General features: G+C 52.5%; 12 protein-coding genes across 12 annotated transcripts; 8 read left to right on the top strand and 4 right to left on the bottom strand.

Annotated features, from left to right (window-relative positions):
* The first annotated feature begins 44 nt into the window (after positions 1 to 44).
* Positions 45 to 1,594, top strand: BU25DRAFT_413198 (acetate kinase). The gene has a single exon (XM_033706978.1). It carries the CDS (start codon positions 226 to 228, stop codon positions 1,483 to 1,485), a length of 1,260 nt encoding a protein of 419 aa, XP_033558843.1. The 5' UTR covers positions 45 to 225; the 3' UTR covers positions 1,486 to 1,594.
* BU25DRAFT_413197 (Isochorismatase hydrolase) lies at positions 1,545 to 2,526 on the bottom strand. Its single transcript, XM_033706977.1, has 6 exons — positions 2,490 to 2,526; positions 2,424 to 2,439; positions 2,290 to 2,375; positions 2,062 to 2,200; positions 1,731 to 2,003; positions 1,545 to 1,670 (listed from the first exon to the last, which is right to left on the bottom strand). Exons 1-6 carry the CDS (start codon positions 2,506 to 2,508, stop codon positions 1,592 to 1,594), a joined length of 612 nt encoding a protein of 203 aa, XP_033558842.1. The 5' UTR covers positions 2,509 to 2,526; the 3' UTR covers positions 1,545 to 1,591.
* BU25DRAFT_413195 (uncharacterized protein) lies at positions 2,289 to 3,386 on the top strand. The gene is made up of 2 exons (XM_033706976.1): positions 2,289 to 2,439; positions 2,490 to 3,386. The coding sequence occupies exon 2, from the start codon at positions 2,622 to 2,624 to the stop codon at positions 3,132 to 3,134; it is 513 nt and encodes a 170-aa protein (XP_033558841.1). The 5' UTR covers positions 2,289 to 2,439; positions 2,490 to 2,621; the 3' UTR covers positions 3,135 to 3,386.
* Positions 3,387 to 3,847: 461 nt separating this feature from the next.
* On the top strand, positions 3,848 to 8,046 carry BU25DRAFT_131354 (uncharacterized protein). Its single transcript, XM_033700507.1, has 3 exons — positions 3,848 to 5,076; positions 5,133 to 5,204; positions 5,254 to 8,046. Exons 1-3 carry the CDS (start codon positions 4,029 to 4,031, stop codon positions 8,031 to 8,033), a joined length of 3,900 nt encoding a protein of 1,299 aa, XP_033558840.1. The 5' UTR covers positions 3,848 to 4,028; the 3' UTR covers positions 8,034 to 8,046.
* Positions 8,022 to 8,481, bottom strand: BU25DRAFT_413194 (uncharacterized protein). The gene is made up of 2 exons (XM_033706975.1): positions 8,417 to 8,481; positions 8,022 to 8,366 (listed from the first exon to the last, which is right to left on the bottom strand). Exon 2 carries the CDS (start codon positions 8,350 to 8,352, stop codon positions 8,059 to 8,061), a length of 294 nt encoding a protein of 97 aa, XP_033558839.1. The 5' UTR covers positions 8,353 to 8,366; positions 8,417 to 8,481; the 3' UTR covers positions 8,022 to 8,058.
* A 1,279-nt stretch (positions 8,482 to 9,760) lies between these two features.
* Positions 9,761 to 10,231, bottom strand: BU25DRAFT_413193 (uncharacterized protein). Its single transcript, XM_033706974.1, has 2 exons — positions 9,980 to 10,231; positions 9,761 to 9,922 (listed from the first exon to the last, which is right to left on the bottom strand). Exons 1-2 carry the CDS (start codon positions 10,161 to 10,163, stop codon positions 9,891 to 9,893), a joined length of 216 nt encoding a protein of 71 aa, XP_033558838.1. The 5' UTR covers positions 10,164 to 10,231; the 3' UTR covers positions 9,761 to 9,890.
* A 540-nt stretch (positions 10,232 to 10,771) lies between these two features.
* On the top strand, positions 10,772 to 11,846 carry BU25DRAFT_373340 (NAD(P)-binding protein). Its single transcript, XM_033704037.1, has 4 exons — positions 10,772 to 10,803; positions 10,894 to 10,934; positions 10,987 to 10,993; positions 11,048 to 11,846. The coding sequence occupies exons 1-4, from the start codon at positions 10,796 to 10,798 to the stop codon at positions 11,787 to 11,789; spliced, it is 798 nt and encodes a 265-aa protein (XP_033558837.1). The 5' UTR covers positions 10,772 to 10,795; the 3' UTR covers positions 11,790 to 11,846.
* Positions 11,847 to 12,812: 966 nt separating this feature from the next.
* Positions 12,813 to 13,922, bottom strand: BU25DRAFT_413191 (uncharacterized protein). Its single transcript, XM_033706973.1, has one exon. The coding sequence runs from the start codon at positions 13,894 to 13,896 to the stop codon at positions 12,823 to 12,825; it is 1,074 nt and encodes a 357-aa protein (XP_033558836.1). The 5' UTR covers positions 13,897 to 13,922; the 3' UTR covers positions 12,813 to 12,822.
* A 187-nt stretch (positions 13,923 to 14,109) lies between these two features.
* BU25DRAFT_398234 (uncharacterized protein) lies at positions 14,110 to 15,651 on the top strand. The gene is made up of 4 exons (XM_033704898.1): positions 14,110 to 14,345; positions 14,402 to 14,420; positions 14,478 to 14,582; positions 14,633 to 15,651. The coding sequence occupies exons 1-4, from the start codon at positions 14,141 to 14,143 to the stop codon at positions 15,432 to 15,434; spliced, it is 1,131 nt and encodes a 376-aa protein (XP_033558835.1). The 5' UTR covers positions 14,110 to 14,140; the 3' UTR covers positions 15,435 to 15,651.
* A 561-nt stretch (positions 15,652 to 16,212) lies between these two features.
* On the top strand, positions 16,213 to 16,734 carry BU25DRAFT_433264 (histone-fold-containing protein; the record flags this gene model as incomplete). The annotated part of the gene is made up of 2 exons (XM_033708765.1): positions 16,213 to 16,420; positions 16,475 to 16,734. 2 exons carry the CDS (start codon positions 16,213 to 16,215, stop codon positions 16,732 to 16,734), a joined length of 468 nt encoding a protein of 155 aa, XP_033558834.1.
* An 860-nt stretch (positions 16,735 to 17,594) lies between these two features.
* On the top strand, positions 17,595 to 19,025 carry BU25DRAFT_423771 (SGNH hydrolase; the record flags this gene model as incomplete). The annotated part of the gene is made up of 3 exons (XM_033708235.1): positions 17,595 to 17,765; positions 17,818 to 18,755; positions 18,806 to 19,025. The coding sequence occupies 3 exons, from the start codon at positions 17,595 to 17,597 to the stop codon at positions 19,023 to 19,025; spliced, it is 1,329 nt and encodes a 442-aa protein (XP_033558833.1).
* A 1,147-nt stretch (positions 19,026 to 20,172) lies between these two features.
* BU25DRAFT_460827 (MFS general substrate transporter) lies at positions 20,173 to 21,585 on the top strand (the record flags this gene model as incomplete). The annotated part of the gene is made up of 2 exons (XM_033710387.1): positions 20,173 to 20,620; positions 20,672 to 21,585. The coding sequence occupies 2 exons, from the start codon at positions 20,173 to 20,175 to the stop codon at positions 21,583 to 21,585; spliced, it is 1,362 nt and encodes a 453-aa protein (XP_033558832.1).
* Between the last annotated feature and the right edge of the window lie 236 nt (positions 21,586 to 21,821).

The raw sequence follows: 21,821 nt of genomic DNA, 5'->3' as shown, positions 1-21,821 counted from the left end.
AGTGGACCAAAACGTTGAGGCGCGTCCCGCGACTTCCGATCATTCGACATTTCACGACTTCATTAGGTAAACTGAGCACAGCACCAATCCTACTTAACAGTCGCAGCTTACAGATAGAGCGTCTCAAAAAATATCGCATGCTGGAAAACAAGGAATTCGACTCCGAAGAATCATAAGAACGCGTTGTTACTGGCCCTCAGCCAAACGTCATTGTCAACAACGACCATGCCTGAGATAATCCTATCGATCAACGCTGGTTCTTCTAGCGTCAAAATCTCCGTCTACAAGACCGCAGAAGATGGCGCCGACGTACCCAAACAGCTCGCAGAAGCGTCAGTTGACGGGCTTACCGCCCCTCCGGCAAAGCTCAAATACTCGCGCGGAGATGAAAAGATCAAGGGCAAAGAGCTAGAAGGCATCTCATCACAAGAAGACGCCTTCAACTACATCTTAGACCACCTGACCAAGGACGAGGGCCTCACCGAATTGAACAACAAGGAGGATATCCACTTTACGTGCCACCGTGTTGTGCATGGTGGCGACTATCCCCGTTCCCAGGTCATCGACAAAGAAACCTACCACCACATCGAAGAGCTCAGTGACCTGGCACCCTTACACAACGCTCCTGCGCTCAGTATCGTGCGCGCAGTCGCCGATATTTTGCCTCATGCGAAGAATATCGCATACTTTGATTCGTCGTTCCACAACACGCTCCCAGAGCACGTCTGCACATATCCCATCGACCAACTCGTCGCAAAGAAGAACAAGCTCCGAAAATACGGATTCCACGGCATCTCGTACAGCTTCATCGTACACGCCGTATCAACCTACCTCAAGAAGCCCGTCGAAGAACTCAACATCATCGCTCTGCATCTCGGCTCCGGCGCAAGCGCATGCTGCATACAAGGCGGTAAGAGCGTAGACACGTCCATGGGCCTCACACCTCTCGCTGGTCTGCCTGGTGCAACGAGGTCTGGAAGCATTGATCCGAGTTTGATGTTCCACTTCACACACAGTGCGGGGAAGCCGAGTCATAGCTCGGGTACAAAGATGCATATCACGCAGGCTGAGGAGATTCTAAATAAAAAGAGTGGGTGGCAGGCTCTCACTGGTACTACGGATTTTGGCAAGATAAGCGCGAGTGATCGACATGAGGATAAGCTGGCGTTTGATATCTTCGTCGACCGCATTGGGAATTATGTTGCTCCTTACTTCACGAAGCTTGATGGCAAGGTGGATGCGCTAGTGTTTGCGGGTGGCATTGGCGAGAAGGGGGATAGGCTGAGGAAAGAGGTTGTCAAAGGCGTCAAGTGTCTTGGATTTGGGATCGATGACGGAAAGAATGGCCAGCTAGTGGAAGATGTGGTGACGGATATCAGTGGAAAGGACTCAAGATACAAGACCTTGGTGGTTCAAACAGATGAACAATTGGAGATGGCGAGAGGAGTTTTGGTCGACAAGGATCGATTCGTGGGCAAGAAGTAGACGAAAACTGGGATTGTTTGTCCAAAGGTTTCAAACTCATGAATGATAATTTGAACATGGTACTGTTCCCAAGTAGATTTTGTACATCTCATAAAGTTGGAAGGGATTAAATCTTGCAAAGAGTTTGTAGCGACTCTTTCGTGCTCGCCGATGTGTCCTTGACCACTTTGATAATTTGCCTGAACCTAGGTTTTGTCAGCCTATCCAGTCCAGAGATGGACACAATCCGTTCGAGGTATACTTACTCTGGTGTACCGGCATCTCCAACAGCCTCATATATGAAGCTCTCGCTCGTTGTGACGACAGCACCTTCGTGCCTCAGTCTAGCCAGAGCAACCGGCACCTCTTCCTTGTTGCAGCTGCTCACTCCATCGGCAATTACATACACCTTGTGGCCGGCTCGGAGAAGATCGATAGTGGTTTGTGTGACACAGATGTGGCTCTCGATGCCCACGATGATGGCGGAAATAGGTCCGTTTGCACGAAGAGGGTCAAGGGCTTTCTGGACCTCTGGAGTACTGCGGAAGGTTAACGATGTCTACGTTGGCACAGACTAACGGGAGTGTGTCGACATACATCATAGAGAAGAGTGTCTTGTCTGCGTGAATGAGAGTCTGTACGCCCTCAGGCGCATCCAGCTGAAGTTCAGGACATGTCTCCCCAAGTCGAGCTTTGTTCTGTGTTGTTGCAAAGACAGGTATGTTCAAGATTTTGCCTGTGCATGGTAAATGGTTGACCGTAGCTGCATGCACCAGCTCTGAAAACCAACGGGTGCGCCTGATGTATGACCGGAGGGAAACGTACTGGCTCTGAGGAGCTTCTGTGTGGTTGCTACGACTTTTGGGAACTCGTGAATCGCGGGCCGAAACTTTTCCTGTAGGTCGCAAACACTGATAGGGCATCAGTAGGGTACGAAACCTGGATGGTGGGATGCATACAAGAGAGCGGGGTTTGCTAAATCGCTGTCAGTCTTAGGATTAAGAGACTGTGACAAGGTCGCCTACCAATGCGTTGCTGTGTCATTTTCGAGGATATCGATCTGCGAGTAATATAATCGATGTTTCTGTACGACTGCGAGACGCGTGGCTGTAGAGGGCGCAACATGTTGATGCTCTTGCACTTCCTTCTCTATCCGGATGGTAGTGCAAAGCCTCGGCAAAAGCAATCATTTCTGGAAGCCGGTGGTCCGTGTTGAGCTCACAAGCCACGGCGGCTGCTTGGAAACAGACCCGCTGCGAGCGATTGCCCTCAGATTGCCCCAATCTATCCGCAAGCGACGTCATGCTGATTGGCGAGTGGAACACTCGACTGTCGCAGTGTGCATGTTGCTGCTAGCCGTGGAGGGCCAACGGAATTGCGGTAACAACGGGTCCCGGCGTCAGTACCGGAGCGTCCCTGCAGCAGCTCGCCCATGTGTGAGGCGACGGTCTGACTGCTCCTCAGTCATTGCGCCGAACACTGTGGAGGCTGTCAATTTACTCCGAAACGGCAATGGCTGCACGGTCGTGTGGGCTCATATAAGACAGACACGCTCAGCTGTCATCGTGTTCTGGCTGGTCAGTCAGCACTTCTATTTACGAGCGTCATCCAGTCTGTCGAGTGCGCAGAAGGTACTTGCTGCGGCTGTTGAAAGACGACAAATGTGGTAGTGACTGACCGACACTGCCATAGCAATATTGATGTCAGCAATTGACTGATGTCCACATCCAGGTACCTGTGGGGTGATGAGGCAGCGTAACCGGCATGTCATGTGAACAGGAAACAATGTAAACCAGCCCCTTGGTGGAGGCTGCTAGGTATTCATCGTGAAGAGCACCCAATGGGCATATCAGAACGGTGAGGCGTGGCGCTAGTTGTTCGTTGTTCACTCTTTGAGGACGGGGAAATTGGTCGTAGTCAGGGCGATGATGTGTTGGGCTCGAATGCAGCCATGCTCAGCGTGTCCAGCAGCGAATGTGAATAGATTGCTTCGGTGAAAATGGCGCCCCTGTCACATCTCTTGGGTGTGGAGGTAACGGACACACCCATCCCATATTGTCCTAGCTGAGGAAGCGAGCGCGGGCCCTGTGCGTTCATCCCTCCTGTGCTGTGGCCGCGCTTTTGGTCAATTCCATAGTGCACGACCTGCCCTTTACGCACTGCGCTCTCTCTCTCTCTCACATTGCTGTTCTTCCCACTCATTGTCCGCCCTGTGCATTGCTTGATCCCCAGCAGTCACGCCTGCAGCCATTCCCCCTCCAGCGTTCGCCGAGAGCAAGCATCACGCGGCGCCGAATCACAGCGAACCGTCTCGACTCCACCGCAGGGGTTCGACTAGAAGTCACTACCGCTCGACGACAATTCCCACGCGTGCCTTCACAGCGCTGCTGAGACAGACATCCCGTCCACTCACCCGCGACAACGCTAGAATTGCCACTGGCGAACGTCACAGCGTGCATAGCGTTCAACGAGCACGAGCATCCAGAGCCCCTCCTCGCATTCTCGCATTGCATAGCGACCGCTCTCACCACGCCCGCCCTGGGAACACACGACGCTGAAGTTTTATGAGCGACCACCGCCACACCAGCGCTGCCTATCTATACGTCCCATATCCACTAGCCACTGCTATCTATCCAGACCACCGCCAGATCCAAGGGCGCGCCCCCCGACTCGCCGTGCAATCTCCCTCCACGACTATTCCGGTCAAGGGCTGGTCTCCACTGCCGTACTCGTACTCCCCATTGAACCCGCTGCATTCGCTCAAGCAGCATCACCATCCGCACAAACTGCCCTCGCCCCTGCCGCTGCAGCCCTTCTTGCAGCTCGCGCGCATCGACGAAGTGTATCCCCACGCCTCGACCGCCACGCCCGTGCCCACCACCACCACCACCGTCATCGTGTCTCCGCACTACAGCCCGCCACCAGAGCGGAAAGAGCCTCGGTCTCTGAAGCAGAAGTCCTTCGTCAAGACGGCGCTCACGCGTCAGCAGCTCGATGGGCATAGGGAGCAGGCGTCCAGCGTGCACACCAGCGCGCCTAACATGACATCAAATGATTTGCGGAATAGCAACTCCACGGCGACCAAACGAGACGATGCCAATATCACGCCTCAGCGCCTCCAGCGCCCCTCAATCGTATCGCAGCACTCAAGTTCGGTGCCCTCGACGCCCCTGCAACTTGCTCGCAAGTACGAGTCGCGCTCGCGCTCCCCGTCCCCCAACGGTGGCTTGGGCAGCCACTCGCCGCGCTCTGTATCGTCTGAGGCGAACAGCACCATGCCGACGTTGCGTCTAGGGCGGCCTTTCAGGTGCAAGTACGAGACAAATGTTGGGTCGTTAGGACGACGACGAATGCCATACGAGTCGTCAGATATCCTTGACAAGGCGAAAGATGAGCCGAAGAAGACGTTGAATCCCCATGAAGATGACAAACTCAGCGGCGACATGCGCGAACTGTACGATCGGTTACAGCCAAGCCTGGAGAACACCCACAAACGTGACCATTTTGTCCAGAAGGTGCAACACATACTTGAAACAGAGTTCCCTGGCAACTTGTCCAAGGTGCACGTCTTTGGCTCATCAGGCAACATGTTGTATACCACTGACAGCGATGGTGAGGCTATTGCATAATTCTGCTTGTATACCTGGATCTGCTAACACATTGGACAGTCGATATCTGTATACAAACGCCCATGATCTCGTTGGAAGAGATGCACCCCCTCGCTGAGGCTCTTGATAAACGTATGTCCCACAAAACATTGCGCAGGCAGTCTGCTGACATATGCCTTAGATGGCATGGAACGCGTTGTCTGTATACCACAGGCCAAGGTTCGGATAGTAAAAGTCTGGGATCCTGAGTTGGAGCTCGCCTGCGATATGAACGTGAACAACGTAGCTGCACTCGAGAACACGCGGATGATCAGGACGTACATTCAGATCGACGAACGTGTACGACCGTTGGCCATGATTATCAAACATTGGACGAAGCAACGCCTACTCAACGATGCTGGCATTGGCGGAACCATCAGCTCGTATACCTGGATCTGCTTAATCATCAATTTCCTCCAGACTCGAAATCCGCCAATTCTTCCAGCTTTACATAACCTCCCTTTTCGAGAGGTTGACAGAACAACAGGTCAGCCATCGCATTCTGGTTTTGCTGATGACGTTGAGAAACTTCGGGGTTTCGGCGATGCGAACAAAGAAAGTGTAGGCCAACTACTCTTCCACTTTTTCCGGCTGTATGGCCACGAGGTAGACTACGAGAAAGAGGCTATTTCAATTCGGCAAGGGAAACGCATTCCAAGAGAAGAAAAGGGCTGGCATCCAGGAGGTGGGCAAAAGGAAGGCACGAATCGACTTTGCGTTGAGGAGCCGTTCAACATCGAGCGTAACCTTGGTAATTCCGCGGATGACTATGCTTGGCGCGGGCTACACCTGGAAATTCGTCGAGCGTTCGGCCTGCTCGCTGATGGACAGCAGCTTGACAAAGCGTGCGAGCAGTTTCAATTCCCTGCCGAGGGGAAACCTAACCCCCTACTTTTCCAGAAGCCGACTTCGAAAAAGGCAACCCTCACTTCCAGTGTACCCATCCGAAGCAGTCGAGGAGGATCAAATCATCGAGGTGGAAGAGGTGGATTTAACCTGAAAGGGCAGCACAACAATGGCAGCCGAAGGTCTTCCGGCAGTCAGCCTTTCGCTCAAGGGCGACCGCCTTTCTTGCACAGTCCGCCAATCCAACATGGCTCTGGTCAGGAGTACTTTGCCGTTCCTCGAGGTATTCACGACCAGTTGCACGATCAGTTGTATCAGCAATATCAGATGCTTGAGATGCAGTCGAATTCCTTGCGCGCTCAACTAGCTGCACAGCAGCATGCCCAGCAAGCGCACCGTGCAGCTCAGATGCACGCGCATGCTGTTGCACAGGCGCAAGCACAACACTACGTACCTAATGGCACGAACGGATCTCCACAGAAGTCGCCATACGTCAACGGAAGATCAAGCCCTAGATTGGCTGAGCTTGGCATCCCACCAAACGCTCTTCCACAAGGATTCTTGTATCAATATCCTGGATTCTTCAGCACGCAACATCCGGGCGCTAATCCTCAAGATTCGGTGCGGACGAACCCATCTTCTCCGTCACTGAGCAATAGTATGCCTGGTGCGCGCCGAGTTGTCCACCGGGCTTCAAATGCTAGTGATACAAGCGTTAACCGCTCTCAGTCACAACCTGCGCGTGGATTGCCACAGCAGCCTGTGTTGGCTAGCTATCCTCCTATGCCGCAGTTCTACGACCCTGCCACGCTCGCTGGGTACCCTGTTGCGCGCTCATCTCAAGATACACCAGAAACGCAATCAACCTCGGACACGCAATCAAGCCCTCCTTCGAACAGTGCGGAACCCGCGAACTCATCACTCTCCAGCACACCAAAGGAGTATGTTGGCTACTACGTTGCAGATCAGCCTCCAGTACGGTCACTTCACGACTATGCTGTTGGTGCGATACCATCGTTCAGCGAGTTGGCGCAGCGAAAGAAACGAGTATCGTCAGAGATCACGCAGCCGCTTCTCAGCACTGCCCTGCGGCGAGTGTCTCGTTCGCCTTCTCCTCTTCGCGGCCATGTTAGGAACGACTCCATAGGACCACCTGCAGCTCTGCCAGTCAATGAGCAACGCAAGGCTCGTGTAGATTCTGTTCGTCCCCCTCCAGATCTTGGGCCTGTCATTGTCAACGGCTCCTTCCCGACACCACCTCGTGATCAGTTCAGGAACGAACTGGCAGAGATCGTTCCAACATTGGACAATCTAGGCTCTTCAGCCATTGGTGTGTACGCTAGTCAACCAGGCTTGCAGCAGAACACACAACAACAGATCAGAGAACTCCAAGCGCGACAGCAGCTCGTCCTCGAAGAGATGCAGAGACAAAGTGCAGCGAATATGATGAGCAGCTCGATCGTGAACGAATCGACAAAGGGCAACTCTCCAGTGGAAGCCAATGGTCTGGCACGTGTTCCTAATGAGGATCGACAGCCCTTCCCAGACATACCTGACGACATTATGAACTACGATGCTAAGAAGGATCGACACACTCACATTGAGGATGTATCTCCAAAGCGAGATCTTCCTCCATGGCGAGCTACTGCACTGCCGAACGGCCTTTCGTCTCTGGACACAGCAAACGCACCCCGTGCTCCACCTCAGGAGATCAAGACCGCCAACCTACCACTGCTCTCGCCAGTGTTTGAGAAGCGCACACCCTCACCGACTGCTCATAGGCAATCGGAAAACAACAAGACGACAAACGGCACTAAGGGTCACAGCAAAGAGCATCATCAGCAAAGTCGCCGCGCCTCACTCCCAAAGCAGTCGACGCCTAATAAGGACAACGGTCGCGGTGCCCAGAACAAGTCCAATGACAAGGGTCAGAAATCAGGCTCAACGACTAACAATGCTGGCTCATGGCAAAATCCACAGGGCCGAAGGAAGAAGAATAGCCGGAAAAAGACACCAGAGCAAAAATCGGCAGGCGAACCATTACCTGCTAACAGTTCAGAGCGTAAGGGTGGGTAGATAATACGTTATTGGTATCACCGAACTATCGGAGACCAATCGCTTGTGGTGTCGCCGACTCGATCTGCGTGGGGATGAGACACCACATTGACTGGGTGTAGAAAGGGCAAACGGACGACTGACGTCGACGCCATGTCCCGAAACTTTGCTCTACCATAGCAAGCCCATTGTCATACAGACCGCGCCTCCAGGGGCGAGGCGCGCCGCATGCCGTTAATATCGACGCTGCCAAAGAGGCCCGCATGCACCACGACCTTTCGAAGGTCATCAAAGTCGACGAGGAAACGGGGATTCGAGGGAGCGCAATGCTCCCTATCATAGTTTTGGGTTGTCCTGGCTAGTATCAGGACTGCTTGTCTTTTTGTCATCAACGGTCGGCGTACACAATCTGTTCATTTGCACGCACGCATGCTCATTTGGTTTTTGGCATTATCTGGAGTTTTATCGCATGTTGCCAGGTTTCGTTCGGTGCTTGGGGTCTTTGATCAATACATGAGCGTTTCCTGTCGCATTTGTCCTGGGTTGGAAGGAAATGGAACTACCATGGGCTGGCTCTCTCTGATGTTATGACCGAAGGCGATGTATAGATAAAAGAACAGCGATGAGACGGTGTTACAACGACGCATAGTGTACGAGGCATATGACCTCCCGCCATCGACTAGAAAGAACAAGAAAATTGTTAAGTGCAATCAAGTTCCTGATAGGTTCATGGACTGACTTTGTACTTGCCGAATCTACCTCCAAGTAGACCGGGAAGGCGCGTTAGGATGACGTGGAAGTCACCTCCGCAGTCTGGCCGAACTTCCTGCACGACCTTCGACAGCACATCTGGTCTCACCTCGCTCAAAGAACGCCCGCATACGCTTCATGTCGAGTGTAACAATCAGCCATGAGAAATGTTTGCGGCCAACATTTACGGCTCTAGTGTGATGATCTAATACGATCAAAACACAGTTTGGAATGACCTGGCTCGAATTGCATGGAACGTGCTCACCCTTCCGCTGCAGCGCTCGGCTGCTCGATGAAACGCTCAGCAAGCCACAGGGACGCATACCAGCCACTTGTGTCTACGATGATCGAGCGGGGACGAGATCCGGGCCTCTCTCCCGGTTTCTTACACATCATCGGCAAGTGTGAATAATGCCTCGAATCGATCACCAGCCACGTATCGCCCGACGAAACGCTTACGTAGCCACTGCACAACGACATCATTCGACACTCCACCTCGGCCATAGCTGTGGCAGAGGCGGCATTTAGCGCAGGGGAGCAATGCTTTCATTTACCGCCAAGCGGGTAAACGGAGCTTGGTAAAGCTTATGCCTTGATTTCGTGTGGCATTCTGTCGCGCTAAATAGCTTGATTTGCTTAGCTTGCTTGTACACCCTTATCAGCATGCAAGGCTGGGGGCGCGAGCTGTACGATGGCAAGCAACGACAGGCCAATGGCATGGCACAGTCGCAAACGTGTATCAGTTCAGCCACTCAAGACTGCCCCGATTTGATTGCGCTGGGATCACAAACCCGATGGAAAAGACCGATGCAGGCATAGTACGGGGTATGAGGCGGTGCAAACTAGGTTCTGAGCCAGTCGCGTAGCTCGTCCGTGACAGGTACTGGCGCTGAAGATGCACGTCTCAAGGTCAAGGTCTTACACATACGATCGGGTTGCGCGGGCGGCTGTAGCTGGCGACAGCGATGACGACTTGGTAGAGGCGTTGCCTGCTTTGGTGTGCAGGTGCCGATAACCAGCTCCCTGAACCTTGGGTATAAAGCTCTCCTGCTTGTTGCTACAGGGTGTAATCGTCGTTCACACCAACCTCTTCTGACAAGCTTGGATCACGACACCTAACACTCCGCATCACTCTCCACCATCAAAACCTTTCGCATTATGTACGCAGTTATGGCAGGAACATCAAGAGGCACTATCACTGACCCTGACATCTTCAGATCTCGAGCAAACCGTCATCTCCACCACAATGCCTGCCAGCACCGCCTCTTCCATCTCTACCATTGTCAAGCCTAAGCCCTTAGGCTGCGGAGAGTCCTGCGAGTGCTGTGGCTGCTCCGAGTCTTGCGCCTGCACTGTTATGTAAAGAGTTGAAACGAAGGATATCACAGGAGGAAATGCCATAAAACCATGAGGGATTAGCGGGAGTCATAAGCAACAACGACATCAGTACAATTCAACAAGTAGCCAACATTCGGCACATTGGTTTTGCCTCGTCTCGTTCCACATCGATGATAAATCGCGTACAAACTCGGTGTTCAAGCCTAATCAGCGGGCAAACCAGTATCAACCTGTATCCTTCCGTCTCCATTACCCGCGCGAAACACATCCTAATATTTACAAGCATTCACCTTTGGATTTGTTCAAGATCCTGGTAAAGTCTGTATGAAGCCCTCGTCAGTGCCGAGGGAAGGTACCTTGATTGGATCTCGCAAGCTCCAGATGTAGGGACTTCGCAGGTGCAGTCTTACGGTCTACCCTAGGTGCGTTCTCAACGTCGTCAACCGGCACCACTACTAACTGATTGTAACACGAAATCTTTCGCTGGCCTACTACCCCGAGGAGCAATTGTACTCGAGCGTGTTTCTACGCCAGGGTGACGTAATTGTGTCATCGCAACAACATCAAACACATTAATTGTCAAGATTCCCAAACCCCATTTCAGTACCCCATCAATTTTCAATAACGGCAATACATCCTCTGCTTGCATTCACAAGCATCGTTGTGACTAACGGCACACTAAGCAATTCACCAAGATGCCACCGTACGTCCCACGGGCTGCTTTTAGCCGCGTCTCTGTACCATCATTTCTGCGCCTACAAACTCCTCGACGCTCTGCTCATACGCAACGTAGGACACTTCCAGAGTTCTCTCTTGAGGGCAAGGTCGCAGTCGGTAAGTCGGCGCTTCATGCTCTCTTGGGTCGACCAGCTAACAGTACTGATAGTGACTGGGTAAGCAGCCGCTCCCATGGTTTCGCCTTCGATCTCTTACTGACTCATGCAAAGCGCCTCTCAAGGGCTTGGCCAGCAGATTCTCAATGCGTTCACACTCTCAGGAGCCCATGGAGCTGTAGTTGACTTGACACAAGACAGTGCTCAGAAGTCTGTACAGCACCTTATTCAGGAAGCGAAAGATGCCGGTCTCCAAGAACCGAAGATTCATGCATACGAATGTGATACATCATCTGAGGAGGGTGTCAAGTCGACCTGGGACAAGATTGTGAAAGAGTTCGGTAGAGTCGATATCCTAGTGACGAACGCCGGCATAACCGGGGGAGCACCTGCGGAAGACTACCCCTACGAGGACTTCAAGAAGATGATCGATGTCAATCTGACTGGCACCTTCCTCTTCGCTCGTACCGCTGGCAAGTGGTGGATCAACAACAAAATCGACGGCCGTGTCCTGATGGTATCATCCATGTCTGGATCCATCGTCAACAGGCCGCAGAAGCAGTGCGCATACAATGCCAGCAAGGCTGCATCTGCTCAGCTGATGAAGTCGCTTGCTTCTGAGTGGGCTCCTCATAATATTCGGGTCAATGCTTTGTCACCAGGATACATTCAGACGGAGGCGAATGAAGGCGAAGAGATGGAGAAGCTGAGCAAGGAGTGGATCAAGGACATTCCTATGGCGAGGATCGCGAAGCCGGAGGAGTTCAGAGGTGCTGCGGTTTGGCTTGTCAGTGATGCTAGCAGCTACGTTACTGGTAGTGAGATCATCGTGGATGGAGGTTACACGATCTGGTGAGCAAAGCAGCGATGTTGTCATGGAGGTAGTCCTGCGAGGCTCAGCTTCCAAAGAGGCAACGAGAGGACAAGGTTTACATTGTGAGATCCCGAAGATATCGCACACGTGCATGTGTGTACAGAGTTACAGCAAACGCGTGAAGGGCGGAGGACTTCAATGACAAGAATCATTCCGAATAGTGTTTTCCATCAATCCACCTATCAGCATCTGATAAGCAAACGCCTGCCAGTCCTCACCATCTCCAGATTCTGAATAACATTTCGACCCAATCCACTGACGGCCAAGTCTGCCACAAAGGCGCCCAGCTCTTCACCTTGAATGACTAGACGACTTCCGAACACAAACTCAGCCATCGTGTTGACGAACGTGTCGCCGCTCATAAGCACTCCACCAGGCCTGATAACATGAGCATCCCAAAAATCGCCATGGGCCTCTGCGAACTCAAGCGTCTTCGTCTGCAAAAGGCCCTTCATACGCCGCTGGCCACCAAGAAAGTACAACCATCGGGATTGGTCGGTCTCAGTGAATGCGCCACCGAGAGGAATGAATTTGAAGTTCGTTGCCTTAGCTTCCCGTGAGCGCGATTTGATAAGACGTTGTGCGAGGGGCTCCTGGAAAACCAAAGGTTACTTGAGGTTGATTGATTGATTGATTGATTGATTGATTGATTGATTGATTGATTGATTGATCTGGCTGCTGTAGTCCATGCGCTCTCAATTGTTTGGCCAACTATAGAGGCAACGCGTGGGTTGTGAGCAATGAAATGGGGTACCCATAGTTGCCCGAGGGGCTCGTAGTCACTGTTTATGTGCATGATTCGGGTGGCCATCTCTCGTACGCGTGGATGAGACGGGGGTTGTGTCACGGGTATATACTGTTCAGCTCCCAGTACCTGCTATCTACAGCGGTACTGTTCCTTTTTGGTCAGTGTAGCACAGTGGAGCTGAGCTGTATGCCTCACAGTAACGCGTTAGGTGGGGTGCGCGGGAACTATATGTGCGCGGAGAGTATATAGGCTAGCTTATGTACGCGTCTACACCTGGAACGCAACGCCTTCCCTCTTGATCAGACTCTTCCCACCACTCGCATACCCAGTCCCCTCACTCCTGATCTCTACCAGCCCCGGCTTTAGCCCCTTCTCTTTATTTTTCATCTTCTTCTTCCCATCATTCTCCTTCTCCTCCGGCACAGTCGTAAGATCCGCATCGCACACATAGCAATGTATGGTTTCAGGGTCCGGCCCTTCGTCGTGTACATCTCTGTGATGTCGATGCTCCGGCTTCAGGAATTTCTGAACGCAAGGCTTGCACAAGACGTGCCCACAAGGTATCGCGAGCATGGCTTTTGTGCTGTTTGATAGTGCTTTTTGACAGCTGGGGCATGTGCGCGCGGTCTTGCCTGGCTCTGCTGACTTTTCCTCGTGAAAGTTGACGCTCATCAGTGTCTTCAGCGACAGGTCGTGTGGGTGTTCCGGATCGCTTGATGGACATGTTGGGATCTGCTTTACCTTGCTGATGCTCTTGTGGTGAATCTCTGGTGTCTCTCCTGGTACCCAGAATGAAGGAAGTTGGCCTTTGGCGGCTTTGCGCTCATCTTGAAGCGTCTTCTTGGCTTTAATTCGCTCTTCAGATGCAATGCGCTTCAGCTCTTCTTCATCGATCTTGAATTTGCGTTTCGTCCCCTTGCTGCCTGTAGCTTCGTCTTGCTCGACCGTAATGTTCCCGCCTTCTCGACCAACCACTTTCGACCCAGCACCAACCTTGACTTCGAGACCCATCTGCACAGCTTCAAACTCATGCACAGCACGTAGTCGTGCCAGTTCATCTTCTCGTTCCTGCTGATCCACGTCTTCTAGCTTTTGCCGTTCAGCGACTTTCTCAAGGCGCTTTAATTCTTTCCGTTGAGCGAGGAGGTTGGTCATGGCGCATTCTCTACAAAATAGATCCCCTGATGGACAGCATACTGGGTCCACGGCGGAGAGAAGGCAAAGTTGACATGATCCAAATGGCAGAAAAGAATCGCGTGTTAGGCGCGATGCCTGCGAGCCCCATCGATCCTTCAAGGCATTGCGCTCGTGGGCCGAAAAGACTGAACTTGGCGGCGGCATGTTGAGATGGTTGACATTGATGTAACAAATCACGAGTGAAATCGCGAAAACGGAGCCAGTCGCGAGAAAGAGCGCCACACGTGGTGGCTGCGCAAAGCGCGTAAACCCTGATCGCTGCCAATTTTCTTGCGCCGCGGCACGTCACTGCGCAGGGCTTCGAGCCTGATCGGAAAGGCAAGCGAACTTGGGGAGCTCATCTGATTGAGTTATTCCTGCATGTCTATCTTTACCGCAACAACGAGCAATGCAACCAGAGGAGCGGCCTGAGGCTGCTGAAGCTCCCAGCGCGCCATGGCGGGCGGCGTCCATCTTCACTATGGGCGCGGTGGGCCTGCTGTGCAAGGGTTTCTTGTGTCTGAACAAGATCGAGACACATGGCATGGAGCGCTTCTTGCGGCTGTTGGATGAGAGGAAGGAGCCAAAGGAGAGAGAAAGAGGGCTGATTACTGGTATGCGACCATGATCGTGGTAGAAGAGAATACCATGAGGGCTAATCGGGCTGTAGTATCGAATCACATCTCCGTGTACGTACCGAGCGCAACGATCGTGCTCGAATATGACTAACGACAGTCGCTTTGTAGAATGGATGACCCTATACTATGGGGCACATTACCATTAGGCTACATGTTCAACCCGGACAACTTGCGCTGGGGGCTGGCAAGCTACGATCTATGCTTCACAAACAAGTATGCTACATTACCAACAAGCATATACACGATTGCTTACAGTATGGCAGAGGACTATCTACTTTCTTTACCTTCGGCCAGACCCTGCCCACCCATCGCAGCGCACACTCACAATTCGGCGGTCTCTTCCAACCCACCATAACGCAAGCGATTCGCCTTCTGTCGCGCGGCCCTTTCCTCAATGCCAACGACCCTCCTGAGAAGCCCACCACATCCCTTAATAACCCAGACCTCATCGATCCTTTCAGCAGCGGACACCTTACCTTCTCAACGAACGGCATCGACACATTTCCAGCACCCTCACAATATGTCAGCAGGCGACATGCATGGGTGCACATCTTCCCTGAAGGCATGATACACCAGTCAGAACAGAGGATAATGCGCTATTTCAAGTGGGGCGTATCACGCCTCGTTTTGGAGAGCGACCCCATGCCGGATGTTGTACCCATCTTCATTGAGGGATTCGACGACATCATGAACGAGGAGCGCACCTTCCCGCGCTTCGTACCACGGCCTTTCAAGAACGTCAGGGTGACGTTTGGCGAGAAGTTGAATACAGAGGAAGTGTTTGGGGACCTGCGCGCCAGGTGGAAGCAGCTGCGAGCGAATGAAGAACAGAAGAGCGGGACGCTGGACGTCGGCGTGCTGAACGAGGTGCTGAAGTACTCGGACGAGGCTGTCAGGATACGGATCGAATGCACGGATCGTATACGGAAGGCAGTGCTCAATATTAGGCGGCAGCGTGGCTACTCAGACGAAGACCCCAAGAACAACCTCGCGAGCACATGGCTCAGGGAAGGGCCCAATAGAGAAGGTCGCCAAGATGATAACAGTGTTACAAGAGAAGAATAAAGTATAGTGTAGGATATAATTGTATGTATAGCAGCATCCAAGCTCGTAGAGGGCCAAACATAGACGAAGGTTGTTGAGTCCGGGGTGCGGCTCGACAAAGCAGCGCGCAGCGTGTCAGATTAGATCAAGTTATGACCGTCAGCAATTACCTGAACCTGCTGGAAAGATCAACCACGACCGCAAGGCGGGTTTCATCAATGCACTGAAGGTGCGTAGGTACAGGCGCCGCAATGTTGTTACGCATCGCAGCGGTCTCTGGAGTGCTCGTGTCGTCATCCACTGCTGCAAACGCGCAGCTGGTGAAAGGAACGTGGAGGGCAAGTGTTTTCGTTCTCCAATGCTTGGCAGAGCTGTTCCTTCCACATAAAACCTGCAGCTGCCCCGCTTGAATCGACCGTGCCCTCCGTTTAGTCCTGTTCCTGCCTTCTGCCTGCCTCACCGCCTGCCTAATACATATCATATCAAGACATTTCCTTCGCAGTGGCTGCATCACCGTGCATGAGACCCGCCCCTGAGCTTTGATCGCACCGCAGCAGCTGTCCACGCGCAGTTGTTAAATACCCGGCCAATGGACTCTTGGGCCCCACAGTCCCCCGATTTGTCTTCCTACCACTCCGCCGACGCAGAGCCCGTACATTCCCAGCATCAGGGCTACAGAGGATCAGTCTCGCACGCCATTCCCCAGGACGCCCCACCCCTGTCTAGTCCTTCTCTGCAGACCAAGTCTGTGCCACCGTATCCGTCGTACGTGCCTTACAGCACGCGCAAGGAAGAAAACATGCAGGATGCAGACTATATACCAGACGCGTCGGTCGCGGTGCCCCAGATGCCTGAGATAGGCAATGGTTCCAGTGGAGGCTCCATGCTCCCGCCCAACGTCGACAGCATCATTATCAAGAACCACTTTCCCGTCGCGCGTATAAAGCGTATTATGCAGGCCGACGATGACGTTGGGAAAGTTGCGCAAGTTACACCAGTTGTTGTCTGTGAGTTCATCCGACGCACTTACTACGCGTATAAAGTTCCTAACAATACCGTAGCAAAAGCCCTCGAGCTCTTCATGATCTCCCTTGTCACCAAAGCCGCTGCCGAAGCCAAGCAGCGCAACTCGAAACGCGTCGGCGCCATCCATCTCAAGCAAGCCATCACCAAGAACGAGCAGTTCGACTTTCTCAACGACATCGTATCCAAAGTCGCCGACGCGCCCGAGAAGAGCGAGTCTGATGCCATGGACGAAGGCAAGAAGAAGAAGGCGCCGCGCGGGAAGAGAAAGAAGACCGACGATGACGACGACTTTTGATCTGTTCCAAGTGGAGATTGCAGCAAATCCTCTGAAGGCATATCAGATATTGCGGAGCTCTGTTCGCGCAGGATTGGATCGAGCCCAAAGTCGAGCCCAAAGCCAGACGCGCCGAACCCTCTCCCGCGCCTATCAAGCCTACTTATACGCTTCTTATATCTTCGCCGCCATCTGCCTCGTCCGGACAATTCACGGCGAAGTGTACGGACCGCAGGCTTTGTACATACGATGTGTGCGAAGGCCACTTGACAAACCCATGGGCACGACAAGACTAGGATATTGAACTCTTAATCCGCATATCGGCACATCACAGGAATGTGTCACTGCGACGAAGAAGGCCTTGATTGCTTGGACTGTTGTTGTCAGTCCAGCTGTATGGTGATGATACCAGTGAAACATAATGTCACCACTTACGCTACTTGTTCCCCGTCTCGATCATTTCGGGCGCAAACTGACTGACATCCTCCATTACTTTGCGCATAATCGACAACTGACCTACGTTAAACACCATCTCCGAATTTCTACCTACACACAACACCCAATGTCTGATTCGTTTGTCGATCATTGCGGCTAAACGAAATGCAAGTTGGAGTTGCGGCTCTTTAAGGCGAGCGACCAGGACTTGACCCGGTGTAATTTACCCGTCCTTCCCCATCGACCCCCGCATCCCGGTCGTAGCTCAGGCACAAGTTGCAAATCCGCCTGTCTTCAGCCAGGATCCTGGCTTAGAGTCAAATTGCATCACCAATTTCAATCTTAGCGTTCCTTCTCTCCGCAATGTCGCCCCTGGAAATGCTATAATAATCCCCCCCCCGCAACTGTTGAAAGACACTCATCAACCTTACTGCTGCGTCATCGAGATGTTATTTTCAAGGTTGATTTCCGTGTTGGCTGGAGCCGTGGTGCTCGTCCAAGGGCAAACTACTAATGGCGCTACCATACGTCCCAACCCTTCCAATGGACATTGGGTAGATGCGTGGGCCAGTATGCCGCAGCTCACGGAGCCCGCTAACCTGCCTCCAGCGCCATTTGTAAGAATATCACTATCTTCATTATCAAATAGTTCCCTGACTGATATGACAGAACCAAACTGGTGCCGTCTTCGTCAACTCCACGGTTCGGCAGACACTGTACATGACGACAGAAGCTTCACAGATACGCATCAAGATCTCGAACGTCTTCGGAGGCTCCAATTTACCCATCGCAGCAGTCACAGTTGCTCTGCCTGCCAACAACACAGCAGGCATTCACCAAATCCAGGCCAAGACCTTGCAGAAAGTCACCTTCTCCGGCAAAGACTCAATCAGCATCCCCAACGGAGCACTAGCCGTCTCCGACCCGCTCAACTTCCCCATCAAAGCTCAGCAAGTCATCACAGTGACCGCGTACCTCGCAGCCGGCCAAACGACGAATTCCATCACCAGCCACCCTGGAAGCAGAACAACCAGCTGGTGGCAGTTCGGCAACGCCGTTAATGCTGCACAACTTGCCATTACAGACCCCACCACCCAGTCAGCAGCACACTGGTACTTCCTTTCCAGCATCGAAGCATGGGTGCCAAAAAGGACTGGAAGTCTGTTGATTGTAGGAGACTCGATCACCGATGGTCGCGGCTCGGATACGAACAAGAATAACCGCTGGCCTGATCTTCTGCTCGCCCGCCTTCAGAAGGACGCTGCTACGAAGCATATCTCCATTGGCAACCTTGCTGCAGGTGGAAATCGCATCCTGGCTGATGGTCTGGGTCCGAATGCTTTTGGGCGCATTGATCGTGATGTACTTGCCCATCCGGGTGTGAAGTACGCAATGGTTTTTGAGGGCGTGAATGATATTGGCGGTGCACCGGCGACTGTGGATGCGCAGAACGCTGTGTACAACTCGCTCATTCAGGCTTACAAGCAGATGGCAACTTTGATCCGCGCACATGGTATCCCCGCCTTTGGTGCAACGATAACTCCATTCTCTGCGCCGAGTAACTTTACTGGGCAGCCGTACTCGAGCCCTGTTAGGGAGGCGACGAGGTAAGCTGCATTGTCTTTGTCAATGCGCTACTTGCTGACGAAGAACACAGGCAAAAGATCAATGACTTCATCCGCAATTCTGGAACGTTTGATGCGGTTGCAGACTTCGATAACTTCCTTGCTGATCCGAAGATTCCGAGTCAACTTGCTCCTCAATATGATTCGGGTGACTACTTGCACCCAGGCGTTGTAGGATACCAGCATTTGGCGAATGAGTTCCCTGTGGAGATCTTTGTGGAGTGGGAGGGTGGTGTTAATGGGTTTACCTAGTTTGTATACGCATATGCGGACATGTCGATTGGGTATAAGTCGATTTCTGACACGCAATGTAGAAATGATCAAGTCGCGCAGAAGAAGTTGCGAAGTGCCGAGCTTAAGTTGTTTGTCCGACTTAGATTGGTTCCTCGGCAGTTGGTGTACTAACGTTGTAGCGCAGTTCAAGCTGAAAGTGACATAGTCAACTCGTCAAATCAGCATGATTGCAGAGATATAATTGGTACTCAATGCGAAAGCTTCTCGACGGCATTCAAGATTTACTTATGGGTGACTTTTGTGTTGGGAAATAAAATGGTGCTGTTTTCCGGCCGGAAATGTCTGCATCGACGGATATAACCGACAATTTTTACCAACCACGCGTCAGCTACGTCACATTGAGCTATCAACAGCCCTGCATAACGGCGATGGTGCCGGAGTGATCCAGAGTTTAAGATCTTTGACAGCTGCACCATTTTGAAGCTCATTGCTTGCGCAAATGAACGTCGATAGACTCCAACATACCCCATTGTCCTAATCGCTGTCGCAATCACTGTGGCAATCAATACGCAGCACATTTGGAACAGAAGCAATAGCTGGAAATAAGGAAAGCACCACCAGGTTCAGACGCACATCGAGCACGTGCTCTTGCGACAGTTCAGACCGTTTTCACCATCGATTCACACGACACGCTTGGAGCCATTGCTTAAGAGGCACTATGTTTGAACTGCCACACGCCAATTCGGCAGCTCCAGTGGCGCAGGAGCATCGGGCTTCGTCACCGGCACTAGAGGAAACAGTTGAGCAAGAACGAAAGCCAAGGACCAGAAGAAGGAGGGGATCGAGCTCAGATTCATCAGATTCCGAGTTCGATGATGAAGATGAAAAGAATCAAGATGGCCATCGACCATCAAACAGAGAAGTCCGAAAGAGCATATCCAGATCGCGCAGTCGAGCGAGCTGGTCTCTGCCGCTCCAACAGCCTGTTGCGACAGCCACTGGAATTGGCGCAACTATCTCAAAGTCATTGTCACGACGCGATACAGCACTTTCCAGACTACGAACTCGAACGAGCACGGCACCTTTTTCACATCCTCTAGCTCACCAACAAACGACCGCGGATGTGCTCGTGGACTTTGACGGTCCCGACGATCCATATCGACCCATGAACTGGCCGACTAAGAAGAAGGTTCTTACCACCATGATGTACGGCATGACCACTATGACTGCGACATGGGCCTCATCTGCCTACAGCGCCGGCACGCGGCAGGTCGCCGAAGAATTCCACGTCGGGAATCAAGTTGCTGTACTGGGTACGACGCTGTTCTTGTTCGGCTTTGGAACAGGGCCACTTTTGTGGGCGCCTTTGTCTGAGGTCTTTGGCAGGAAGATAGCTGTCTTGACGCCTATGTGTGTAGCGATGTGCTTCAGCTTTGGAAGTGCGACGGCGAAGGACTTCCAGACGCTGATGCTTACGCGATTCTTCGGTGCTTTCTTTGCGAGTGCGCCGGTCACGAATACGGGTGGTGTGCTGGGTGATCTCTTCAGCCCTGCGTGGAGAGCACTTGCCCTGGCTGGCTATGCGATGGCCGTTGTTGGCGGTCCATGTTTAGGTAGGCATTCCTCCATTGTGAACCCAGAAGAGTTACTAACGCAGGGTTCAGGACCGATCGTATCTGCCGCCTTTGTCTCTAACCCTTCCCTCGGCTGGCGCTGGACCGAGTATTTCACTGGCATCATCCAAGGCGCCATCCTCCTGATCGATGTGATCTTCATCGACGAATGCTACCCACCCAAACTCCTCGTCTACAAGGCACGCCGCCTGCGCCACGAAACTGGAAATTGGGCGCTCCACGCTAAATTCGAAGAATGGGATGTCAGTTTCTCTCAGCTCTGTCGCAAGTTCTTGGTTCGACCTGTGCAGCTCCTCATGACACCGATCTGCTTCCTTGTAGCTCTGTACGCTAGTTTTTGTTACGGAATCCTCTACATGCAACTCGGAGGTATTCCCATCATTTTTGCCGAGATGCGAGGCTGGCATGCTGTGTCGTCCACATTGCCATTCCTGGGCATCTTCCTCGGCGCGTGTTTCGGCTGCGCGATAAATTCATATAACCAGACGCTGTACAACAAGGCCTATCACGCAGCTGGCGACCGCGCGGTACCAGAAAAACGTCTGCCGCCCATGATGCTTGGGTCGGTTCTCTTCGCTACTGGGCAATTCATCATAGGATGGACGGCTGACCCGCGGTTTCCATGGATTGCACCGGTCATTGGTCTCGTCATGCTGGGTACTGGGTTCTTCACCATCTTCCAGGCGGCGCTCAACTATCTTGTCGACACTTTCACAGAGTATGCTGCGTCAGCAGTTGCGGCGAACACCTTCCTCAGGAGTTGTTTTGCAGGTGCTTTCCCTTTGGTTGTCTCGCCATTGTACCACAACATTGGTGTTGGACCGGCGAGTAGCATCACTGGTGGGTTTGCGGCCCTCTTGATACCAGTGCCCTTCGTGTTTTACATATATGGTAAGCGTATAAGGAGACGAAGCAAATGGTCAAGAAAAAGTGTTTTTGACTAAGTCAGATTAGCTGTGGACTTGATGAGAAGATAAATCAAGAACTAATTAACGTGTTTCCCCACCGAGCGGCCACCTCCCACCGAGCGGCCACCCCTCACCAACATCGTGACTATTACAGACTATTACAGCTACGCTACAACAGTGCGCAAGAACGTACTATAGCCTACAGTACTATTCAGAAGTGTCGCTATCATCTAGATCTACAATTTCTGCAGTGCAGGTTCATGCGTTGTGGC

The sequence above is a fragment of the Macroventuria anomochaeta genome (genome assembly GCF_010093625.1).
Source record: "Macroventuria anomochaeta strain CBS 525.71 unplaced genomic scaffold BU25scaffold_29, whole genome shotgun sequence".
NCBI lineage: Eukaryota > Fungi > Ascomycota > Dothideomycetes > Pleosporales > Didymellaceae > Macroventuria > Macroventuria anomochaeta.
The sequence above is the reverse complement of the archived record's forward strand: the minus strand, read 5'-3'. Positions and strand labels throughout refer to the sequence as shown.